At 39.5% G+C, this 25,386-nt stretch overlaps 1 protein-coding gene across 3 annotated transcripts in view; it reads right to left on the reverse strand.

Annotated features, from left to right (window-relative positions):
* Positions 1–7,499: 7,499 nt before the first annotated feature.
* Positions 7,500–25,386, reverse strand: part of MOB1B (MOB kinase activator 1B) — an 84,729-nt gene continuing 66,842 nt past the window's right edge. For all 3 annotated transcript variants that reach the window (XM_073340404.1, XM_073340403.1, XM_073340406.1), the window contains 3 exons: positions 21,263–21,396; positions 19,260–19,423; positions 7,500–18,513 (listed from right to left, as the gene is read on the reverse strand). In XM_073340404.1, the coding sequence (XP_073196505.1) occupies positions 18,436–18,513; positions 19,260–19,423; positions 21,263–21,396 (376 nt within the window). In that variant the 3' untranslated portion in view covers positions 7,500–18,435. The remainder of the gene's footprint in view (positions 18,514–19,259; positions 19,424–21,262; positions 21,397–25,386) is intronic.

The following is a 25,386-nucleotide window of genomic DNA, read 5'->3' on the forward strand; positions in this document are numbered from 1 at the left end:
TAAAACAAAAAAACTTCAAATCCAGACTCCAGCGAGAAACTGCTGAATTGGAATTCATTTGCAAATTAGATACTATTAATTTAGGCTTAAATAGAGACTGGGAGTGGCTAAGTCATTATGCAAGGTAGCCTATTTCCTCTTGTTTTTTCTTCCCCCCCTCCCCCCCCAGATGTTCTGGTTTAACTTGGATTTAAACTTGGAGAGGGGTCAGTTTGGATGAGCTATTACCAGCAGGAGAGTGAGTGAGTTTGTGTGTGTATGGGGGTGGGGTGGGGGGTGAGAAAACCTGGATTTGTGCTGGAAATGGCCCACCTTAATTATGCACATTGTAGGGAGAGTGGTCACTTTGGATGAGCTATTACCAGCAGGATAGTGAGTTTGTGTGTGTGGTTTTTGGGAGGGGGGTGAGGGGGTGAGAGAACCTGGATTTGTGCAGGAAATGGCCCAACTTAATTATCATGCACATTGTGTAAAGAGTTGTCACTTTGGATGGGCTATCACCAGCAGGAGAGTGAATTTGGGGGGGGGGGGGGGGTGGAGGGTGAGAAAACCTGGATTTGTGCTGGAAATGGCCCACCTGATGATCACTTTAGATAAGCTATTACCAGCAGGACAGTGGGGTGGGAGGAGGTATTTTTTCATATTCTCTGTGTATAAATAAAGTCTGCTGCAGTTTCCACGGTATGCATCCGATGAAGTGAGCTGTAGCTCACGAAAGCTCATGCTCAAATAAATTGGTTAGTCTCTAAGGTGCCACAAGTACTCCTTTTCTTTTTTGCGAATCACTGAATGGGCGCTCCAAGGGCAACGTGACCCACGCACCTGTTTTCAACTCAGTCCAGTTTTCCTGTAGCCCTTAGGGCGCACGCCCTTGCCAGTGCTGGGGGTGGGGCATTCACCACTTTGAGTTTTGGTGAGCAAAATTACCTTAAAAGGGTGTTTGTTTTCACACACCCATGACTCAGAAACCATTGATCAGATTTCCTTCCCTCTTTCCAAAATAATTCCCCTGTGGGCTGAGATCCACAATGGAAAAGTTTAGTCCCGAAAGGGAGTTTTTCAGACTGAAAACAGAGGGTTACAATGAAAGTTTAATTTAAGTCTTTCCATGAAGCATTTACAAATTTCCATTCCAGAACAATGTGACTTTCACTCGGTTAGTTGCCAAACAGCAGCAACCAGAGAAAGAAGATAAGTATCCTTTATTTCCCTACAGCAAATAGAAAAGACAGAAAGAAAAGATAGTGAAGAAAAAGTTATCTGGGGGCACCAGGTGAAGACCATGTTTAACTTCTTAACCTCTGATGGTGAAAAATCTTGAACTGCCAAAAACAGTGAGAGAATTGGCTAAAGTGTCCTTTGAAGCTATAGCAGTGTTTTGATCTTTACTTGTGACAAAGTTACATGATACTTCTTGGGCTCTAATACTGTGCCTAGAAAGAGTCAGCACTGGGTGTTTGGATGAGTTATAGTTTGGGTGCAGTCCTATCTAGAGTATCCCTGACAGGTGTTTGTCCAACCTGTTCTTAAAAATCTCAATGACAGAGATTCCACAGTCTCCCTACATACTTTGTTCCAGTGCTTCTGCTAGACAGTTTCTACTTTGAATATCTAACATTTATAAACAAGTGTAATGGCCTCAAATATAAATGTAAATCAAATTTAAATGTACTTTCTTACAGTCAGTCAGTCCTTTCTTACTGTGCTTCTTCCTGTTGTGCCCATGCATATTTCTCTGTGGAGCATATCTTTCTCAGAGTGGTTGATTGCACATCAAATAGCCATGAAAGTGTTTACCAGATGTATGGCTGCAGTTGTGCGCTGTACAAGCAGGACCCCTTTCAGCGATTAAACAATCAATACCATGTCATCCTTACTGCTGCTGGCAGCGGCACTATGTTAAGAGCCGGGCAGCCAGCCAGCAGTTGCCGCTCTCCGTCTGCCCAGCTCTGAAAGCAGTGCCACCAGCAGCGGCACAGAAGTAAGGATAGCAAACCAGTAAAAGTGCATGCTGCTATTAGGACATGCCAGAAATTGCAGTTCTACCAGAGTCAATGTTGGAGCAAGGAAAAATCATGGACATTTTTGATCATATTTCAAAAATCTTCCCAGACAGAGATTGGAAGAGCCCAAAAGAGGTCATATCCAGGAAAATCTGGACATATGGTAACCCTACTCCAACCCCAAACCTTCCAAATAAAACTGCTGGACTAACTGAATAGGTCACAACAAAATTAAATGCCTGACATCAGGACAGACATGAGGTAAGGCATGAAATAAGAGCAACAGTTATGTACTACCAGCTAAATTTAAGGCCTATGCAAAGACTCATTCTGTAGTATGTACTGGGATACCATAATCTCTTCTGAAGAGCTTTAGCTAAACCACCAAGTAGGGTAATTAAATTCCACATAAAGAAAAGGAGTACTTGTGGCACCTTAGAGACTAACAAATTTATTTGAGCATAAGCTTTTGTGAGCTACAGCTCACTTCATCGGATGCATTCAGTGGAAAATACAGTGGGGAGATTTATATACACAGAGAACATGAAACAATGGGTGTTTTGTTTGAAGTGAGCTGTAGCTCACGAAAGCTTATGCTCAAATAAATTGGTTAGTCTCTAAGGTGCCAAAAGTACTCCTTTTCTTTTTGCGAATACAGACTAACACGGCTGCTACTCTGAAACCTAAATTCCATATAGAGACCATTGTGAAAAGCTAAAATTCTCTCTCTCTAAATCTGACAAAAATTTACTGTATCTTACTACTTTAAATTCATAGAGATTTAGAAACTTCCAAATATGCAGAACACTAATTATCTATACTAAGTACTAAATACTAATTAATAGGTAGCAGGTTTAAAACAAACACAAGAAAGTATTTTTTCACGCAACACACCGTCAACCTCGAACTGCTTGCCAGAGGGTGTTGTGAAGGCCAATACTATAACAGGGTTCAAAAGGGAGCTAGATAGATTCATGGAAGAAGGTCCATCAATAGCTATTAGCCAGGATGGGCAGGAATGGTGTCCCTAGCCTCTGTTTGCCAGAAGCTGGGATTGGGTGACAGGGCATGGATCACTTGATGATAACCTGTCTGTTCATTCCCTTTGGGGCACCTGCCATTGGCCACTGTCAGAAAACAGATACTGGGCTTGATGGACCTTTGGTCTGACCTAGTATGGCAGTTCTTATGTTCTTATATTAAATCACCAAATGCAGCAGTCCTGATTCTGTGATTCCTTCCTATTACTGCCCACAACCTCAGTTCTGAAGTTTTGAATTTTAGGAATTCCTTAAGTCCTTTGAATATCTCCTAAGTATACATATACTGATATAATTAAATAGGGACAACTTGTGTGTAAGCATGGCTTAAGAGAGCTATTCAAATAGCAAAAGCTAACTCATAGTAAATTCTGTTGACTCTTAGAGATGCACTAACAGGATTGGGTTACCTAGTCAGCACAGATGCTAATGGACACACTTCAAATCCCACAAGATTTCAGTTACTCAAACCTTAGCAAACACAGCTGAAAGAAAGGAAGGAAAAACAAAATGTTATTATGGCAAACATAGTAATTCACTGTCCAGACTGGCATCCAGGCAACCAGTCACTATGAGAACTGAAAATAACAGCTGGCAGTCAGCAAGAAACAGACTATCAGAGGTAATGGGAAAATAATCAAGATTTATTTGAAATACTGTAGACATAACAAATACTAGTTGATGAAACGAGAAAAAAAAAAAGGAAAAACTAAATTCTTCAAAGGATGCTGAGGGACTGAAAGAATTTATATTAGTGATCACAGAACCTTCATGTGTACCAAAGCCATCAAAACTGTACCTGGCTGAAGTCAGTAACGATATAAGCAGCCTAGAATGACTCAGGTTAACAACTGTGTCTTCAAAAACCCATCAACGTATGCATACATTGTTATTAAGGGCATAATTTTCAAAAACACCTAGTGATTTAGGAGCCTAGATCACATTTTCCAAAGTGATGTAAGTACTTTTGAAAGTCAATGGCACTTCCACTCCTAAATTATTTAATATTATTTCAAAGTTAGAGTGTTGCCTTAAATAACAGAATTTAGAGTAGCTCCAATAAGAGGGAAACATAACTTAAGGGCTGCAATATTGAACCTAGAACAATAGACTCCTGGTCCATGATTTGAACTCTGCGGTGCTATGGCAATAGAAATAATAAACAACAGCAACTACACTAGGCCAGAAGTGACTTTGCTTATATTAAACCTCCAAACTTGCCCACTGTGAACTAAATGTTTCCTGAAGCCTGATCAAACTGAGATTTGGCCAAGTGCTCAGGTGATTAAATAGAAGTGACTCCTGCTTCCTTAGGAAACCATTACAGACACTGGTCACGTTTTCTTTTTCAAAATTTGTTCAAGTGTGAAAGTTCTCTGTGTACAAATCTAGCAGCTGGAGTTAAAGTTCTTGACACAGACAACATGATCTATCTCCAATATTCAGGGGGTGGGTCGTGTATCAGACAATTTTTTTTTAATGATAATGTAAATATGGCTTTATGGTGAGGTATCATCCTTGAGCATTTGGAATACAGTAAATCTTGAGTGCTTAGATGCATTCAGGACACAGATTACTTTACCTCATTTGATCTTCTTAGCCTCAAAATGCTCCTAGATAGGCCACTTAAAATACACGTGTGACCTGTTGTGAAATCAATGTCAAAAGTTGAGATGTTATCAGTGAGTCTTTTAATTCTTAGGAAAGAAATGTTACAGATTTTATTTCAAAATTTTGTAACATTCTGTCTGTTAACTTGGATACATCTTGCATGAAGATACAGCATCTAAAAATGGAATAAAATACTTGGCCTCCTGTACATGCAGTTTTTCAGGAAGGTACTTATTTTTGCAGTTTTTTTGCTGACCCCAATAGTTGGATTTGTTGAGAGATGCATCCAGATGCTGAAGTCTGTAAATTAAATGCTAAAATCTTATGTGCAATTGATTCCTACAGAAGGAAGTTTTACTGAAGGGATTACAAAAGGACAGATGGATTAAAATAGCATTATGGTTTTAAGTAGCTCTCTTGTATACTTCCTATGAAAGCTGTTTAAATGGTTGCATATTGGCTCCTTTTGGAAAGCTCCATGCAGCCTTTAGTTTAAAGCTTACAGGTTAGGGTTCTTAAGCGTATACAACAATTTAAATTGAGCATCTAACACAATTTGGATTCAAACAAAATGAGATTAAGAACATTTGTTTAGAATGTCATTGCAGAAAACATTAAAATCCCTAACACTGCAGACTCTGTCCTAAAAAATTTGTTTCCTAATGAATGGCTGTGATGCTGGCGTCAACTCTGATCAAAACTGTTGGCTCAGCTGAAAACTGACAAACTCACAGCTGGAAGTCAGGCCAATCCACTTGTGTGTTAGCAGAAGATCAAAAGAGGCTGTCAAATGTATGTGAATGTTTGGTGTTTAAATTTCATAAAATTAATGAGATTTTTCATGCATTATTTTCACTTTTCTGTATCTTGTTAATATTTTGAATGGTATATGACCCTCAATATCTAAAATAACCCTCCAAACATGAAAGAAACCTTGTGTAATGCAAATTAAGTACTTTTATCAGAAAGATCACTTCAAAGTGAGTGGTCAGTGTGGAGCATTCAGAGTTCAAAGACTCTAAAAGCAACTGTTTCTCACCACCATCAAAGAAAAAAAAACATATGATAGCTATAAATATGGATATAAAGGAAAATCCTTCATCTCTGGACTGTTTGAATTCTAACAGGGCAGAATAACTGAATGAGAAGATGGAGATTCCCCAGAATGATTCTGGGTAGCCCTGAGAGACTTTTGGGAAATTGGCAGATTACTGTATCTCTGCTACCATCTGGGATTAGAGACTGTGACTCACCTGTACATATTTTTACCTGCTTTAACCACTCAATAACTTTCATTTCTTTTTCTTAGGTCATAAAACTTTAGTTAGTTTACTACAGAATTGGCTACCAGCATTGTTTTGGGTGTAAGATCTAGAATGCAACTCAATCTGGGTGTGTAACTGGTCTCGTGGGAGTAACCTGGAATTTTTGTGTGTGTAAATGACCATTTATCATATAGTCCATCTTGCCTGGGTGGCAAGACACACTAGAGTTTCTAAGGGGACTGTCTGTGACTCCAATATAAAATTATTGTAAGACTTTAGGAGTTCATATTTGTTAGTGTCTTGGGGAAAACTAATTATAGAACATACCACCAGTTTGGGGTGTCTGCCCTGCTTTTGACAGTCTGCCCAGAGGAAGGCACTCATGATTGTGAGCCACTCCAGACAGCGTGAAAATGACATCAAAGCATGGGATGATAAAGGATGTCTCCAAGGGGCAGTCATGTAGTTACCACTTAAGATTCATCAAGACAAATCCTAGAATCCATGAGTCACATGTAGGTGGTTAGTTGTGAAAATAATCAACTCTTTCTGAAGGCACAAAATTTGAGAATGTTATATAAACCCAGGTGTACAAAAGGAACTACATAAGACAATATATCTGGCTAGCCACTTAAGATGACCAACTTTCTTGTGCAATTCCAGTACTAGTTAATATATGGGCTATGATTTGTCATTTTCTGTTTATTTTTTAGTGTCCGTGATTTGTTATTCTTATTCTTGTAAAATTAATTAATTTGACAAATATTTATTATCTGTAGTATGGTAGTGCCTAGAGGCCCCACAGGAGATGGGGGCTTCATTGTGCTAGACAACATACATACATAGTAAGAGGCAATCCCTACCTCAAAGAGTTTACAATGTAAATAGACAATACAAAGGGTGGGATTCTTTGAGGGAAGCATTCTTGTTAGCTGGGATTACATGGGTGGGTAGGGAAGAGGGGAGTGGTCAGGAAGTTGGAGTACTGCAAGGGGTAGGATGCCACAAGGCTTTGGAACCCAAGACATATGTCTGCTGTCATGCTTAGCCGTGGGCAAAGGGAAGGTGATGTGGCTTGCATGGAGTAGAAGCGTTATGAAAAGTAAAATCTTAAATCTCAGATTAGTGCACAAACTGAATACATTTTGGGAATGTGTATTGTTCTAATTTTATAAAATGCATGGCTATGATTTAAATGACAATCTGTATTAAATAATCTATGTAACACAGCTTTCAAAATGACTCCAGTAGAGATGCCAACATTTCAGATAATGGGCCATTAAGTCTTATCAAGTGGTACAGTGCAGAGTTCAAATTGCATTTTGGGTTTCTCCCACTTTTTCTAAGTTACCATTTCAAACCATGCAATAAGGAAAGGAGAGGACATCAGGTTCTTTTATTGCTATTGGGTCTGCCTGTAACACAAATATTCACAAATTCAAGTAGGGTAATTACAAAAATCTAATTTGTAGGAGGAACGTTCATGTGTGTACAATATACAGCTATATAACTAACTGAGTTCTATCTACAAATCAGAAATATAAATTAAACATGTCTGGGAAGAAAAAAGACAATCATGGTCAAACATAGCTATTTATTTTTTTCCTTATAAACAGCATTCAATTTCTTATTGAAAAAACCTAGAATTTAAATATTTTTTCATCCCATCACATACAGCAATCTGTATACATTATTTACATCTCTCAAATAAACATGTTGCAGATTTTCAGACATTCAACTTCTTTTCTAATCAAAAGCTGTTTTGATCTAAAACTAAAATACCAATCAATAAAGACTACAAACTGAAGCAATATTGGCACGGTTAGCTTACAGTACGGATTCCCATGTTGCATTTAATATTTTACATCTATTTTTTCTTCCAGCTGCTTTAAGATGTATAAAGAAGTGAATATGAAGGTTACAGTGTTGCTTTTGCAATATCCTTTTGCCTCCAGCAATTAATTTTTATTCAAACCTTATTCACTTTTATTGCATTCATCTCTCACCTCCATTGCACATCAAGGTATTGCTTCCAGTGGTAGTATTTAGCAATACAACTCCAGCATATAGGAAGAATCAAAACAGCAAAGAATTAAGTGTTCCCTCCAAGACTTGTGTCCCAAAATGTCCTTAGTTGCACATGTACAAAAATAATGAGTACAGTTTAATGGCTATCAAAATTAGTTTCCCCTAAAAATACAGTAATCTATGAAGAACAATTTAAGGAGAGGTCTTAAAACAAAAATGAGGTTTTTGAAATTTAGTCGTTTTGCAGTCTTCAGTTGTTAAGAGGAAATTATACTTAAAAAGGAGAAAAAATGAGCGTAATACTCTCAATGTCCATGTTAGTTATCTACTAAAAAGATAAAACATCAAAACTTTTACACAGTTTTAAAACCTCAACATTAGAGGTGCTAGTGATTCAGTTTGGAAAACTCAAATGAAGTTACCAATCAAGAAAACAAGGCTCTAAATAATGGTGGGAGTTTTCTAGTGGAAGAAACAGGCAGGTCTATATTCATGCTGCACCTTTAACAGTTCAGCTGAAAACTGTTGTTTTGCATACAATAACATAGCACTCCAAAAAAAAAAAATCACCAGTGTTGGCTCGCACAAAAAACACCTCTAAATGAAATATTTTTAATAAAACTATGTATGGTGATTCAGGGAAAGGGGGCTAAGAAAGAAAAAGGAGGAATCTGGAAGGTAAAGAAAGTCAATAGCAGCAAATAGGCGTCTTATACCTGTGAAGTGAGTTTCAGAGAGTGTTCCGTTCCAAAATATTAAATAGACAACAGTACCCCTCTGTTTTCTATCAAGGTAAATGCAAAAGTTCAAAGTTCTACATTGCATAGTAAGCAGTAAAATAAACTGGAGACACTTGCAAACAGGCTATCTGCCCCCTTTAAAAATTGTTTTCTTTCTCCCCCTCTACCATGTTGGACATCAAATCAGCTACCAGCAACAGTCGGATGTGGCACATCTTCTCCACTTGTGCAGTTAACTTGAATCCCTGACTTGACTATGAAAGTCTGTGATTAGAATTTATCTACCATCCTAATTGCGTAAATTCCCTGGACCAAATTCACCTCTGGCATAAGATAGCAGAACACAACTAACAGAGTATGCCAGCAGTGATCTCTTCTCAAGGTAGATTACTTCCTGAAGTTACCACGCAAATCACCGATATAATCAAACACGCTGGTAGCTGCAATATAGCAAAACCTGTTTAAAACCTTATTAAACTGTAAGGCCTTAACCTATACTGGGAGCATAACCAGGTCAGTTGTGGCTTGCATGGTTCTGCTCCCGGTGTCAACAAGGCCTAACGCTCCAATGTTTAATATCAAAACAATGAAATATCTAACAGAGTATCCCTTTATAACATGGATCTAGACTAGTGTTGTGGTTTGTTCTGTTTTTTATAAGATACTGTTCTGTTACCAAGTTTACTAGAGTCCAGCTGAGTTTAAAAACCAAGATGAATTTTGCTTAATATTTTGATGTGCCCATGCTCTACAAGTGTAAACACACTCAATTCTGGTCCCAAGTCTTTTGCAAAAATATTTGAAAATTAAAATCTTAAAGTATAATACAAAAAGGGATACTCTATCCTATGCACTGCATTAGTATCTTAGATGCTATTATCTTCAAGATTAGTATAATTAAAGTATATTCCAACAGCTTTCTTTCAGACAGTGATCTCCAAGCTTTTATTACATATCTAGAAGTAGTGCTAAAAAAAGGTTTCCACCAACTTTTTTTCACAATCCACATTTCATACTTCCCATATGCTACTCAAGTCTCAACTTCAAAAGGTTTGTCTTCCCTGTTCAAAGAAGATGTAGTTTTAAGAGCCAAAACTATCTATATGAACAGTGACAGAATTAATGGCTTTCTAGATGCCAAGTAACAAACACAGCAGAAGAATAAGATGCCCATGTAAGACTAATATTCTACATATTAATTCTAATATTTGAGAGTGTGAACTGCAGAAGAGTGTCCTGAATTTTCATAGCTGCTGTTTTAAAATTGAGATCAAATATCCAAAGTGAGAAGGCAGACTGCCAAAATAAATACAGCTACTGCTCAGCTACGGTCTGCAAATCCCTGCTTTTAAGTTTTGGATTCTTCAGTTATAGCTTTCTACTCTATTTCTGATTAGACCATATAAAAACACCTTTTACTGCTCCATGCATTTTTTAAAAATTATTTACCGTGCCTGCAAGCCCTCAATAGAGAATGCTAATCCAAATAATCACAAGTAAATTGTTTTTTGAAGGGGCTTTCCGGTTAACACTGTTCTCATTTAGATATACAGCAAAGCATTGACTACGGCCATGTCTACATTACAAACTTACATCAGCATACAGCTGCTGCAGTTAGTACATCGCTTGTGTGAGCGCATATGGGGCTCGTTGTGTTAGCAGAGCGTGTAGTCACCAGGAACACTTGTATTGATGCATAAGTATCCCATTGTGCAACTCGCCACCATCCGGTGCACTTTTAGGCAGTTTTGACAATGTTTGATGGGGCAGAAATGAGTTGTACAGGGTAACTGGAAGCATGGGGTCAACTTTCCAATTTGCAACGGTCTCCATCCCATAGCACCACCTGTATCCCATAATTTTGAAGACTTTTTTTTCAAAATCCCACAAACCCGTGTGGCTCTCCTTGCTGTCTGCCATCTCTGACAAAAGCATGGATCCTGAACACCTCTGCACTATTTTAATGAGTATTGCAAGCACAGGGTGCACGATCCTGCAGTAAGTGCAGAACCAGAAGAAGAGATGCAGGGAACATGATGATTCCTTGGACGACAGATTGCTGTGGGACACAGCGAGAACCAATTCAAGGTTCTTGTTGGCATTCACGGAGCAGCTGCAAATGGTGGAGCACTGCTTCAAGGCCCAAGAAACAAGCACTGACTGATGGGATTGCATCATAATGCAGGTCTGGGATGACAAGCAGTGGCTGCCAAATTTCAGATGTGCAAGGCCACATTCCTAGATCTGTGTGCTGAGCTCACCCAAGCCCTCCAGTGCAGGGACACCAGAATGAAAGCTGCACTGACAGTGGAGAAGTGAATGGCGACTGCACTGTAGTAACTTGCAATGCCAGATTGTTACTGGTCAGCTGGGAATTAATTTGGAGTCAGGAAATCCACCAAGTGGGCAGTTGTGATATAAGCATGCAAGGCCATTAATCACCTCCTGCTAAGCAGGACTGTGACACTCTACAATGTGGAGAACATAGTGGATGGTTTTACAGCAATGGGGTTCCCAAAGCGCAGTCAAGCGACAGACGGCACGCATATCCCTGTTTTGGGACCAGACTACCTTGCTACAGAGTACATCAACAGAAAGGCTACTTTTCTATGGTTATGCAAGTACTGGTGGATCACCAGCGATGCTTCACCATCAGTGTGGGCTGGTCAGGGAAGGCGCATGATACTTGCATCTTTAAGAACACAGAACTGTTCAGAAAGCTGCAAGCAGGGACTTACTTTCTTGACTGGTGGATTACCATTGGGAATGTTGAAATGCCAACAGTGACCTGGGCAACCCAGCCTCATCCTTGCTCCCTGGGCTTATGAAGCTGTATGCCAGCCATCTTGACAGCACCAAGGAATGCTTCAACTACCAGCTCAGCAGGTGTGGCATGACAGTTGAATGTGCCTTTGGATATTTGAAGGGACGCTGGCGTTGTTTACTCACAAGATTTGATCTCAGTGAGAAAAATATCCCAATGGTTATAGCTGCCTCCTGTGTCCTGCATAATATCTGTGAAGCAAAGGAAGAAAAGTTTCTGCCAGGGTGGAGGTGGAGCAGGTGTCTATTGAATTTGAGCAGCCAGATACATGGACTGTTAGAAAAGCTCAATGTGGCGTTATATGGCTCAAGGAGGGTTTGAAAGACCATTTTAATAGTGAGCCAGGGTAATGTGTGTTGTAGTAATGTAGTCTGTTTAGCCCTATTCTTTTGCAGTCCAGAAGGAATTGTGAGGTGATTGCTGTATATGCAGAAATATAACATTGTTAATGCACCTATTAATTTTGTTTGTGAATGATCTTATGAGTTGTGTGATACTGTGCAGTAACACGTAATGGTCGCTTTCAGAACTGTGAATATCAGCCAGTACACACTGTGAACTAATAAAGATCAATTATGTTCCAACTAATAGAATTTTATTCTGTAACAAAATCTGGACTAAAAAACCAAAAATTCTGGCATTTCAAAACCAAATACATTTAAAACTTAATAAAAACTCAATAAATTAAGAGAACAGAACTTATGAAGGGGAAAGAACATTCATGTCCATTTCAGCTACACATACACAAACTGTGGCTTTCACACGTCAGCACATGTGACGTTGTGATGATCCTTAATGTCATCCAGGGTGGAGTGCTAGGGGTAGTGCAGCAACCCATGCTGCCACGTGGAATGTGGTGCGGGGGGGAGGTAGAGGAAGGTTCCGATAGTGAGGTCTCAATGGGCTGCAAAGGTAGGTGAGCCCAGGATTGTTGGTGCACCTGCAAGTACACCAGAGTCTTCAGCAGCTCTGTTTGTTGCCTGCGAAGCCCCATTATGTCCCGGTGCATCTTCCGCTTCTTTTCCTGGGCTTTTCTCCTCTACGCTCTAGACTGTCTGCAATGTTCATCCTCCAGTGCCTGTGCTCACAGTCCGCTTTGTCACTGGCTTATAGGATCTCACTGAACACGTCGTCCTAAGTCCTCTTCTTTCTCTTCCTTATCTTGCTCAGGCGTTCCACAGGTGTGGAGGGGAGACCCTGAAGGCCACAATGGCAGCAGATGCAGATAAAACACAGAGGTATCATTGCCATGTATTCGCTACGGAAAGTGAAACTTAACATGCTGAACTCGCTCCCTTTGCTCCCCAAAAGTTTTAAGCACTACATTCTCACTTCTGCTTGGATTGTTTGAGCATGGTGCTTGTCACAGCACCTGCCCTGCTGAGCCTGGGGAAACGAGGAGGGAATTGCTCAACTGCATGATTCTAGTAGTACAGGCCAATGGCAATGAATACTGGCACCATTTTCCACAGGCGGTGATGACTTTACTTAGTATCTCACTCCTGAGGGTAACAGAGGCAGAGAGAGCACAGCTGCTGCTGGTGTCCAGAAGCTGCCCAGGCCCGTATGCTGCTAGCCTGCGTACTACAATGGTACCTGCTAAAGTTATCACTGATTGGCGTGGGTAAGTGTCCTACCGTGGCAGTAGAAATAAGGCTGCCATCCCTAGAAACCTTTGGCACAGGATTGCAGAGTTCCTCCATGAAAGTTTCATTGAGATCTCCACAGGATTCAAGGACATCCCTGCGCGCACAAATAAACTGCTCTGTATGCCACCCCCCCTCACAACTCTAGAGGGGACGGAAAAGCAGATAGCAACGCTGCCTCTCTCGGTTGTACCACTCCCTCTTCTAGCACACGTAAATTAATGATAACTCAAAAGATGTGCCCTGCTACTTTGAGGTGGGGGGCATCTCTGTTATTGAAAATTAAACTACACATTTATCTGAGCTTTCTTCCCCTACATCGGGCTCTCCTGTGCGAAACTGGCTGGACTGCGCTGCAGTCAAAAACAGGTCCTGGCTCGCTGTGCAGCTGGATCCCCCCTGTTGTCTGTCCCCCATTCTTCTCCTCCTCTTCCTTGTCCACCACCTCCTCCTCACTGTTCATGGCGTGGGTCTGTGACTCAGGCTCCTCAGACGTATCCATGGTGCTTTCAGAGAGGGGGGTGATTTCTCCACCAAATACAGCATGCAGCAATTTGTAAATGCGGCAGGTCTGTGGCTTGGCAATGGATTGATTGTTGATGGCCTTCTGGTATGCCTGCCACAGCTCCTTGGCTTTCCTGTGGCACTGCTGCTGGTCCCTGCTATACCCCTTCTCATGCATCCCCTGAGCAATCTGCTCATAGATGTCCACATTTCTACCGCTAATTCGGAGCTGTGCCTGCACAGCCTCGTGTCCCTGAAGGCCCAGGAGATCCAATACCTCCTGTGTACTCCAGGCAGGAGCACATCCGGAGCATGTAGGCAGCAGCATCAGCTGGGCAGTTCCGCTGAACAATGGAGAGCTGCTAGGTGTGCTCGCCAAGCCAGAAAAAGGAATGTCAAAAATTAATGGGGCTTTAAAAGGTGCGAGTTGGGGAGAGACGCTTCTGGCCTCTGTGCCACCTGAGCAGCAGAATTCACAAGGGTGATCAGTGTGGGGCAGCTGCTGGAGGACAATAACAGTCACATAAATAACACAGTGTCTACACTCACAGTGCGTCGACCTAATCCTATCAACCATAGCTCTACACCACTCGGGGAGGTGGTGTTATTAAGCTGGCATAGCAGGGAACTTATGTCATCAGGAGCCACATTTAAGTGAAGACATTTGCACAACGAGGTCAACGTATGGTGCCTTTTGTCAACATAACTTTGTAGTGTAGACCAGGCCAAAGTCTAGTGCCTTCTAGAGATGCAAGAAGATTACCAATTGTCAAAATATTTTTCCTCTTGCCAGAAGCATAATCTGCACACTGAACACCCACACTGACCAGTAAACCAATACTGATTACAATAAGCTCAGCAAAGCAGTTTTCAGTGGAAATGAAAATTAATGACGCAGATGCCGTTAGCTATTAAAAGCAGCACCACTTACGCCTCCATACAATTAAAAGCCTGTCAGTGTATTTCCATTACAAGCCCCCAGTTTTCAGCTATAAAACATTCTTCAGACTGAAGCGAAGCATAAAAGGCCACAGACCCAAGAGCAATTAAAAAATTTAGTTTTCTTCATGTCTGAAATGCATTAGAACAGTTTGTTCAGTTTAAGTTTTAGGGGGTGACTCTGCCATCTGAATAGTCAGATGGATGCCTTTATGTGCCCCGGTAATTCAAAAGAAAAAGGCTTCAGAGCCATTTAGTCTGTTGAGTTAATTATCCAGGAACTAAAAAGACCCTCGGACCATAACAGATCTACAGTTAATTATAGCTAGAGTTCTGAAACTGGATTTAGTATTTGGATCAGTTGTCTACCCCATCCCATACACATGAATAGCCTCCAAGGAGCCCCCAAATGCAAGGAAATAAAATATTGAGACCAATACTCAGGCATCGACTTGTGCAACTCAGCCTAGATAAGTATTGAGTTCCCTATGATCTTACTTAACATGGAAGACCAAGAGCAGCCCCTTTTATGTGCACAGCACAGTTTGCTAGGAGGGGGAGGCATAGGGAACCTCTTTCTCCAACACTTGAATGAGACATGGGGGGACTGGTTCTTGCACAAGCCAGTATACCACAGCCTCAGAGTGGGCATGTTCTGACACTAGGGAGTGCATTCAGACGTACAGCCAGCTACTGCATGCACTGCTGCTGAAGCACATCCAAGCTGCCCTTGCTGTGGACTCCTGCAGTAAATTACACATTGCTAAGCTCTTCCTAATACTGGCCCAGAGCCTATAAACTCTAGGAACAGTGAGTTAGTAAAACGTCAGGTGTGAATATTTCAGTTGTCGGAAAATAAATTGTGTTCATACCCTTTTTACTTCTTTCTGATGTAGGAAGAGCTCAAAGATCTTCTTCCCAAGACCAGGTAAGATTTTGTTTTTTTCATATAAGGGAGAGACTGGAACATCAGCAATTGAGAAAGGAGGAGATTTTAGTCTGATTTTTTAAACCTGTTTTTTGTTCAAATATGTGAAAGAAAATCAATCTGTGTGAAAGATTCAAACACCTTGACCCTTCAACTGTGGGCTCAGAAAGCTCCCACTCCGGTTTTTCAAGGAGGCTTCCAGAAAAAACAGGAAGCCACGACCTAATATTTCTAATATAAGAGAGCAAAAGAATGGCAGCTGCTTCTCCTTTTCACCCCATTTTTTGGGAACATCTTTCAGACCTAGATATATCACAAAGAAGGAAAAAAAGACACAAACCCAATTGCTTCCCCCACCCCTTGGCAGCTTGTCTTTAAGGCCAATAAAACCCTGTGCTGTAATTTGACCTGTAAATCCAAGATATAGATCAGCTAACATACACCCAAGGGATTTGTATATCTTAAAGAAATGTTCTGATGAAGCTGAGGGAATGTCTGAATGTTAAATTATAATTTTAACTTTTCTGCTGCTATCAATTGCCGCCATACTAGTGTAATCAATTGTAAGATACAACGTGAGCGTGACTTACCTGAGCTTCCCTTACTAATTTGTAACAGCTATCTAAAACGTGGTCTTTCTATACAGGAGAAGCAATGAACAGAGTATCAGGGCAGTTTGCTAGTCCATAGCTGGATTCCCAGAACTATGCTTAGTTCAAGTAACAAATAAGGTTACGATATCAGTAATCAGTTAAGCAAACAAAAAGTCAGCTAATATCAGCTTTTGCTACACTAGAAATCTTTTGCCCAATTGGAGGATATTTGTTTAGGTACAAGATTGTTTTCAAGCTTCAGATGATTTGGCTCAGTAAGTAAGTAATAGTAAAGCAATGGAGTTTCCTATTTCAAGAATGTGGGCCTGACTTCCAAAATTAAGTGTGTATGTAATCTGTATATGCAAATACCACTTACATCCGCATGCACAAATGGCCAGTTACAAATTTTGCAGGCTCTTTGCATGTGTAATTGTGTTTTTCCATACATAATTACCCACTCCTAACTATCAAAGTCAAAAATGTGTGTCAAGCAGAGGTGTGTGAAATGTTTGTATGGTTTCAGGATATCCTGCAATACTTCTATTGTTCTGTCACAAACTGTAAAAATCTAAAGATCACCAAGGTTCAAGAGCCATGCTAGTGTGTAATAATAATAGCTAGTTCTTTTATAGTGCTTTTCATCTTTAGCTCTCAAAGTACTTTACAAAGGAGGTCACTATCATGGATCAATTTACATCTTTGCATCAAAATCATGTAAAATCTGTGGTTCTGCTAAGTTATGATGCAAGAGCAAGTGAAAACTGGCTACTTTTTCATTTTGAGACTTGGCACCTAGATATCGATGATACTATGGGGATGGCACATTACAAATGTGTAAGACAAATGTATTGGAAATCAAAATTTGACAGATACAAAGATACACAGATTGAAAGCAAAGACACGTTCCATATGAATTTCTGAGACGGAACCCCCTGAGTTTCACATAGCTATAGCACAGCTATATGTCCAAATAGTAGTCTGTGGACCACTGGCGGGTGGTCAATGGAAATGTCTTGCCACATGGTACTGGTTCTCCCAGTTTCCAGTTTGAGAGAAACTGGACCAGAAAGGGAGGGAGATATGAAATAAAAGAAAAAGGAGACTGTGTAATTGTTTTCTCAAAAAGAACAAAAGCACTTGCCGCACTAAAAACAGCTAAAAATATACAAATATTACTTAATATAACTTTCCCCAAGTAAACAATTGCTGTAGTTGCCACAGAGACCTCATACAATTATGAACAAGACGGGCTGTGGGCCTTCTGACTGCAAATAGAAAGTGGTCCACAAGACAATCTTTCTACAAAGAGATGTTCTCTTCTGGAAAAGCTTGAGAATCTGAGCTCTAATCTCGAGTTAGCTTTTTACTGTTCATGTTTAAATGCCATCACTCCAGTGGATTTAAAACAAGATTTTTCTTAATATTACTTGTGTGTCATTTTTGATGATGAATAAATAGATCCTTCCTTCTCACTGAAGATACTTTTGCAAATTGGTTGGCTCATTTGGGAAATGCTAGGAAACTTTATTAAAGGAAGTAATGTACTTTACAGTACATTAGGCTGGCCTGAGTTGATATTTATATTAACAAAATAAATATAAGTAATAAGGAAAGCAAAACTACAGTGGAATGGAGAGCCAGCCCTCTGCTATCCTGGGTTGTCCATGATTTTAAAATCTTTATCATTTAGGTGTGGTGACTAGGACATGATCTGAAGTGTCACCATCGCTATAATTTTTCATTTTTACTTTTTTTGTTTTTTTAGAAATACCTAGTTTTGAGAAGCTTTATATTAATCTTTTTTAATGGTGATACTTTGTATTAAAAGCTGGAGATCACGGATTTAAGTAAGTTATGGCTTTTGTACTTTAAGCATATATATTCTAAACCAAGCATCAGTAAGTGTCCTGGGTAGGTTATATTTTCTGTTTCCAGCAATGTTCAGTATTGTGTGTGCTTTGCACCTCAGAAGTGAGTCTGCCAAGGCACTTAGAGAATGTAAGTTTTTTAGGGACTTAGTGAGAATGGGCTACAATTGACACAAAAGAGAACCCATCCATCAGCAGTGTCAAATCCCCCAACAAGCATACTTCCTTTATAAACACTCAAAATCTACTAAAAATCCACAATGAGAAAAAAAAGCCATTTACTGCATGTCCCTAAAAGACAAAGATTTCCCCTAATAAAAGCACAAAGAGTGGATCTTGGCTGCCTGTAAAAACAGAACAAGGTTTTGTTTTGTTTTCAAAACAGAACAAAACAAACAAACAGAAATACCACACGCTTGCTATTTGCACAAATCCACTTCCTTTTATCTATCCTTAGAGGTCAGTTTTTCAATCAGTTCTTGAAGTGGAGCCAGTTCTCTTCTGTCAATAAGGTTGAATTCCTGTAGAAAGGGGGCGAGGGAAGGGGAGAGAACAACATTTTACTTGCACAGACAATGTCATGTTAGTACCAGCTTTACATTTAATTATAAAGTTACCCTGCAGTTTGCAATCGTCCAGGCTTACCTGTTAGCCATTTTCAACATCTAGGTAGCTGGTTCAAATCCAATCTAGGTCACTAATGACTAAATATGGTTACCATCAACAGAAGGCTATTCAGCAGTCTATGTGAAATGAATTAGTGTGTTCAATAAAGTGCCTGGTAGAGCTATATTCCAAAAAAAGATTTTACTTCACACTCAGTAAACTCCCTTCTCAGATCCTGTTCTGTATTAAGGCCATTCAACAATGCAGCTCAGACAGTTGTTCCCCTTTTATAACTTCTAAAGGGCCACCTCCTTGGTGGAAAAACAGTAGAAGCCAGTAAATGCACTCTTTGCAGCTTGATTTCAGAGTTTTCTTCTTCTACTGGCTGTGAATTAAGGTTTTCTTTGGTACTTGTCTGTTTTGTGGAAACATGTCATAATCCATTGTTGCAATCTGTTAATACTTATAGCAATAATTATACACTGGAATACAAGTAAGGTAGCATCTTGGGCTTAGAGCTTCCCAATTATGTAACAACACCTGCTTCTATACCAGCTGCTAGAAAACTCAAAGAATGGTATTTTTATATATCAACATTTTAATATATCCTGTCTTCAGAGTAAAAGGCAACCATTACCATAGCATTCTTATGCTAATTTACCTGAACAAAAAAAATAAAGTGCTTGAAGGATGTATTAAGATGTGCCTCTTCTTGCAGCTGGATCACTGGATCAAAGTGCTGGTGGTAAATGTGAGCATAAACTCTAAAGAGACGCTTTAGAATGGTCTTTGCCACTGACATGAAGTTCTTTGGGAAAGGAACACCTAAAAAGAAATAAATGTATTGTAAGCTCTTTGGGGGCAAAGACCATGTCTTCATAGATTTTAAAACCAGAGGGACTATTATGATCACTTAGCACATAACACAGGCCATGATTTCACCCAGTGATTCCTACATCAAGCCTATAATGCCTATCTGAGTTAGAGCCTATGTTGCAGAAAGACATCCCATTCTTGCTTTAAAGACTTCAAATGATGGAAAATCCCCCTCTGCGTAAATTGTTCCAATGGTTACCCTTGCTGTCAAAAAAAAAATTGCACCTAATTTCTACTTTGAATTTGTCTAGCTTCAGCTTCCAACCACTAGTCTGTTAGATTAAAGTGTCCTCTACTATCAGAAATCTTCTCCCCATGTAGGTACATAACTATGATCAAGTTACCTCTCAACCTTCTCTTGGATAAACCAAATAGATTGAGCTTCTTTTGTGTCTCACCATACGACAGACTTCAAATCATTCTTGTAGTTCTTTCCTGAATCCTTTCCAATTTATCAACATACTTTTTACTCTGTGGACACCAGAATCAGATGGAGTATGTGAGTAGTGGTCTCACTTATCCCTTACACTGGGGTAATAAAACCTCCTTACTCCTACTCAATATTTCCTTGCTTATACATCTAAGGATTGCATTTGCTCTCTTAAGCTACTGCATCACATTGGCAGTGCATGCTCACTTGGTTATCCACTATGACCCTGTTGGTCATTTTCTGAGTCACTGCTTATAGTGACCCATCCTATTAAAAAAGTGACCCATCCCCCATCCTATTAAAAAAGGTCTTCATATATATATATATATATATACACACACACACACACACACACACTTGAACAGGGCCAAACAAAATGGAGATCCAAGCCCTCTGTGCACTACACTAAGATAAATATTAAATAATTAAAAACACAATAAACATTACTGTTAATAATAATAAAAGCAGTTTTCCTCTCCCCCAACAGCTCTGAACTGAAGCACTAAAGCAAATGCCATTCTGCTAACAGGTTCTACATTGCCACCTACTGAGCAGGGGATAGTTGGGAAGAGGGATGACTTAAAAAACCAAACCTATTATAGGTTCATTGCACCCGACTAAAACCATGAACAAGTAAAAGCAAAAGCCATTTGATTTTGACAGACGGTCCATTTTCTAAAATGGGCTGTCATTAACTGCTTCCTGAATAGTGCCATGCATTTAAAGAAGCCTCCTCAAAACATAAAACATTTCCCAATTTATTTGTAAACAGTAAGTTCTGTATTCACAATCAAGGATGCAATGCTGATCCAGTCGGGGAATACCTCCTTGGGGCTATGCTTATTTTGGTAGTTGGGAAAACACTATATTCTGCAAAAAGATACTGAGGATAAGGTACAGGGGTTGGAATTACTTTTCCTCCTATTTCTCTAGGAGAAACACTCTACTTTTTAAAAGGAGAAAGCTGAAGAATCAATGAAAATACAGTTGCTTATTTAAACAGAAACACCCTTTTTCTACATCCTGAATTTTAACAGGTTTTTATTAAGGATTGCTCTATTATGTATCATGTCCGATAGCCAGGCACACAAATTGTACCTGCTTAAACACATGCAAGTACCTTTCAGTGTATTAATACATTGTTCTTTAACTGTCCTACAGCAGTCACTAATAATTTAAGAAACAACTCAATATTCAACAGCTCACTATTTCTGTTTATTGCTGAGTTCCCTTTGGGGTTGAATCAATATTTTTTCCATCCTGTAAATTCAGACACAAAGCTACACATGCTTTTTTCAATGCTAAGAGATCTTAATAGTCCTGTACAACTGGATGCTGATTTCACTGTTCATTTTTACCTATTTTGGATGGAAATAGTGTTTCGTCATCCAGCTGATCCTGGACCCAAGTCATCAGGTAATCAATGTACTTTGGTGCTGAGCACTTGATTGGTTTCTTTATGTTTGTCCCATCTGCCCAGTGATACTCGTATCTGGGTTGGAACAGAAAGGTAAGACATCTCTTGAACACACAACTGAGTCATTCATACAAAAGCCTTGGAAAGGTTTTTCATTTCTGTTTAAGGATTGAACTTGATTTTTATACTTCTTTTAGAGACACTCACTCCAGGTCCTTCCCCACCACCAACTCAGAAATGAAAAGGACTGCTGAGTGCTGAAGTCCTCCCAAAGGAACCAATGAGCTATATTTTATATCTATCTATATATATAGATATAAAAACAGATATTCCTCTAAATACAAAACAGAATGATACTGCCAGTTTAAATCCATGTGCTTTCAGATAAAACATTGTTACCTATCCTACAAATCTGATCTTAAATTATTAGAACTGAAAGAATTTAAATAAATCTTAACTTTTAAACAGCTTAAATTTACTCTTCATTTTTTTCAGCTTGGACTGAAAATAGCCTAGTCACTTTCATTTTCTATTCTTAACACAATAGCAGAATGCTGTGATGTTTCACTGGCAAACAGCAGAGGAATGTTTGTTTAAAAATGTTTCCTCCAGAATTAAAATTATGAGAACAATTTTATTTGTCATACATCGTTGTAAAAATATATTTAAAATATATTTGTTTTACACAAGAGCAAAATTGTAGACAATTTAATCAGACAGTGCCTGTTTTAAACAATTTAAAGTGTTTTGTCAGTTAAATCAGCAACTAGGAGAACCTTTTCATAATAATTTTTAGAAGAGAGATCAGTTACGGCAATAAACAAGACTAACGTTTATTTACACATCTCTCTTGGTTTATCAAATCATGGATAGTTCTTTGAAAACATCTAGTCAATGTACAACAGCAGTCAAAAAAGCAAACAATGTTAGGAACCATTAGGAAAAGGACAGATAAGAAGACAGCAATATCATAATGCCACTAAATAAATCCATGGTACGCCCACACTTTCAATACTGTGTGCTATTCTTGTCTCCCCATCTCAAAAAAAGATATATTAGAATTGGAAAAGGTACAGAGAAGGGCAACAAAAATTATTAAGGGTATGGAATAGCTTCCATACAAGGAGAGATTAAAAAGTCAGATTTTTCAGCTTGGAAAACAGGTGACTATGGGGAGATATGATAGAGATCTAAAGTATCATGAATGGTGTGGAGAAAATGAATAAGGTAAGTGGGTTGGCACACTGCTGAGAGCGAGGAGCTATTTAAAGAGGCAGATTCAAATGAGGATATATAACTGTTCTCACAGCAGACATGTAAGGCAGAGGAACAGCAATTTCCTATTTAATTAAGTTATTAGCTTCGGCCAAAATTGAGATTTGTGGATACTCTTCACTTCTAAAAGTCAGGCCTCTTTTGTTTAGGTGCCTGAATACAAAAGTGCTGAGCACCCACAAATCTAACTGAAGTCAAAGGGATCTTTCAAGTGCTCACTCGGGGGGGGGGGGGGGGGGGGAGACTTGCAAGTCTAACCCTAAATTTGGACTTGCAAGTCTAACCCTAGACATCCAGATGTGAAAATTTTGGCCGTCATGTTTTTTCTGGTGTGTACCTATTGGCAGACATGAAACACAATGAGAAAAGGGGGAAATGAAGCAATACTCAATTTCCCCTCCTTCTTAGAACCTTGTAAACATATTACTTTAACAATATATTTTATACAGACTAATAATTTTTCAATGTGCTTGATCTGCTTATGGTTACGTGGCAGTTGATGTGGCAAATATAGTAATGAGGACTGATGATGGAAAGCAGGCGTAGCTCGTTTTGGTTGGGTTGAGGAAAGAATATGGTTATGAATAGGAGACATTGTTTTAAGACATGAGTAAGTGAAACTTACTATTTTCTTTCCCTATTTTTATTTTTCTGACAATTAATCATACAATGGACGACTGGGTAGTGGAAGGCAGAACAATAAGGACTCTTCGTGCTGTTGCTACTGACCTCAATGGGCACGTCTACGCTAGAATTTTTACCCGAGTTAATCGATTGCTAGTTGCTCAAGGTACCAAATATGCTTGTAAAGGGCTGGTCTGGTAAAATCTCCAGTGAAGACCCAGAGCCACAGGAACAGGACTGAGCCCATAGTGCATGACTATGTATATGTGAAGAACATAAATTGACCCTTGGCTAATAAGAGAAATCATTCCAGTCTTATACCAGCAAGCAGTTCCCCATCTCCAAGCAAGATCTCAGGTCAGGGAGGTATGCAAAGAACCCTAGGAAATAACTTCCTGTACTTAAAGGTCCCTTCCTAAGATAGCTGCTGGAAAGACGTAGTGAGTGTGAGCTGCAGAGACCCCAGACACAGACACCCAGAAGCTGCTTGCATTTAAGACTTGCCCAGAACACAAGGTAGGATTCCCCATGTCAAAAAGTTCTTTAGCCCAATCTGTCCACTTCCAGGGGGTTACCTCAAATATTTATCTTGGTATTTGCAAAGACTAAACACTAATAATGTGCAGCAGATGCACAAGACTCCACGCCCATGCCAGTGGGAAGATTATTTTCACCCATCAGTAGATCTTCAGTTTGGTTACATATTTCATAAGCTTCTGAAAACAAACCTTCCAGTTTTGCTTTGAAAACTAAAAGGATGTCTCAGTGATTTGCAACAGTGAACCATTTATATGCTACATGTTACTAATCAGATATTGTTTCCCTTTTATTATAACTAAATAGTGCTACACACATCTTGTCAAAAAAGTATGGAAAAAATCTACATATCCTGCACTTTTCAGTTTTTGTAGAAGGATGTTGCAACCAGAGAGCAGGACACTGGAAGTTAACATATGTATTTTTGTAGTGATTAACTAGAGGGTTGCTTATAAACTAAATTAAATAGTAAATAGCAATAGCAATAGTAATACATAGTTAGCATATATTGTGCTTCTCATCTGATGATCTCAGAGTGCTTTACAGTATGGGTAAGTATCATCCTCATTTTAAGTTGTTAAGAACTCTTCTTCCTTTCTCTCTCTCTCTCTCACATACACATTCTCTCTCTTTCTCCTCCCCCCTCCCCCCCACCCGCCCCACAAAAAGGTGCCTGGCAAAGGTTTCTCAAATTAGCTCACTTCAGTTTATGAGACTCATGGTCCAAGAAGATCTACTTCTGCTTTATTTATTTTTGTCAATACTCCCTGTTTTCATTGTCACGGCTCAGAGTTAATTGTACCTTTGACTACTGTCTGCCTTCCTGAGTGCAACCCTCTTAAGTGTTAAGACTTCTTCACTTCACCTGTCCCAAGATGGAATCCTGCGATTTTCCCACTCTCAGATTGGGTCCTGTATACCAACTGTGATTCCTCAGCGAGTCCCACTATTTTTCCTTTCATGAGCTGTGACCAGTGTGTGAATACAGGGACATAAAACAGCCTTCCCAAAACAAAGTATTACTTATTCTCATCAATAGGAACAAAGCATAACAAAAGCAAAGGGCTCTTAACACAAGAGCCTACATGCGTAATTGAATACCTAAAGCGTGGGTAGGCCTAGCTGATGTGACAACCCCATTTCTGGGAACTGGTGGTGGGAGGCAGCTGGGCTCTAACTGCCTGGCTCCTGCCATGAAATAGACATGAGAACCAACAGCTGATGTAAGTAAGGCAGTGTCTACACACACACTGCTTCGCCCTAACTACACCGACATAAGCCTTATGCCTCTCGTGGAGGTGCAGTTATTATGCTGGTGTAGTAGGGCACTTACGTCGGCAGGAGGAAGGCTGAAGTGTAGACACTGACATAATTAGGTCAATAAGCTGCCTTATGTTGACCTTACTGTGTAGCGTAGAGCAGCCCTTTGTTACGCTGTTGGGTATAGTACTGCTTATTTTTAGGCCGTAAGGCACGTATAGAGTAATTGTATAGCCATTTGGCCTTAATAAAGGAATTTATGGTTATATTAGTGTCTGGTGGTCTCCCATATTAATATTAATAATTTGTAATATTATTAATAATTCCAACATGCTAGAGTACATTCTCCACCCTTTGGAAACATGACAA

This window comes from Lepidochelys kempii, chromosome 4 (genome assembly GCF_965140265.1).
Source record: "Lepidochelys kempii isolate rLepKem1 chromosome 4, rLepKem1.hap2, whole genome shotgun sequence".
In the NCBI taxonomy this organism is placed as follows: Eukaryota; Metazoa; Chordata; order Testudines; family Cheloniidae; genus Lepidochelys; species Lepidochelys kempii.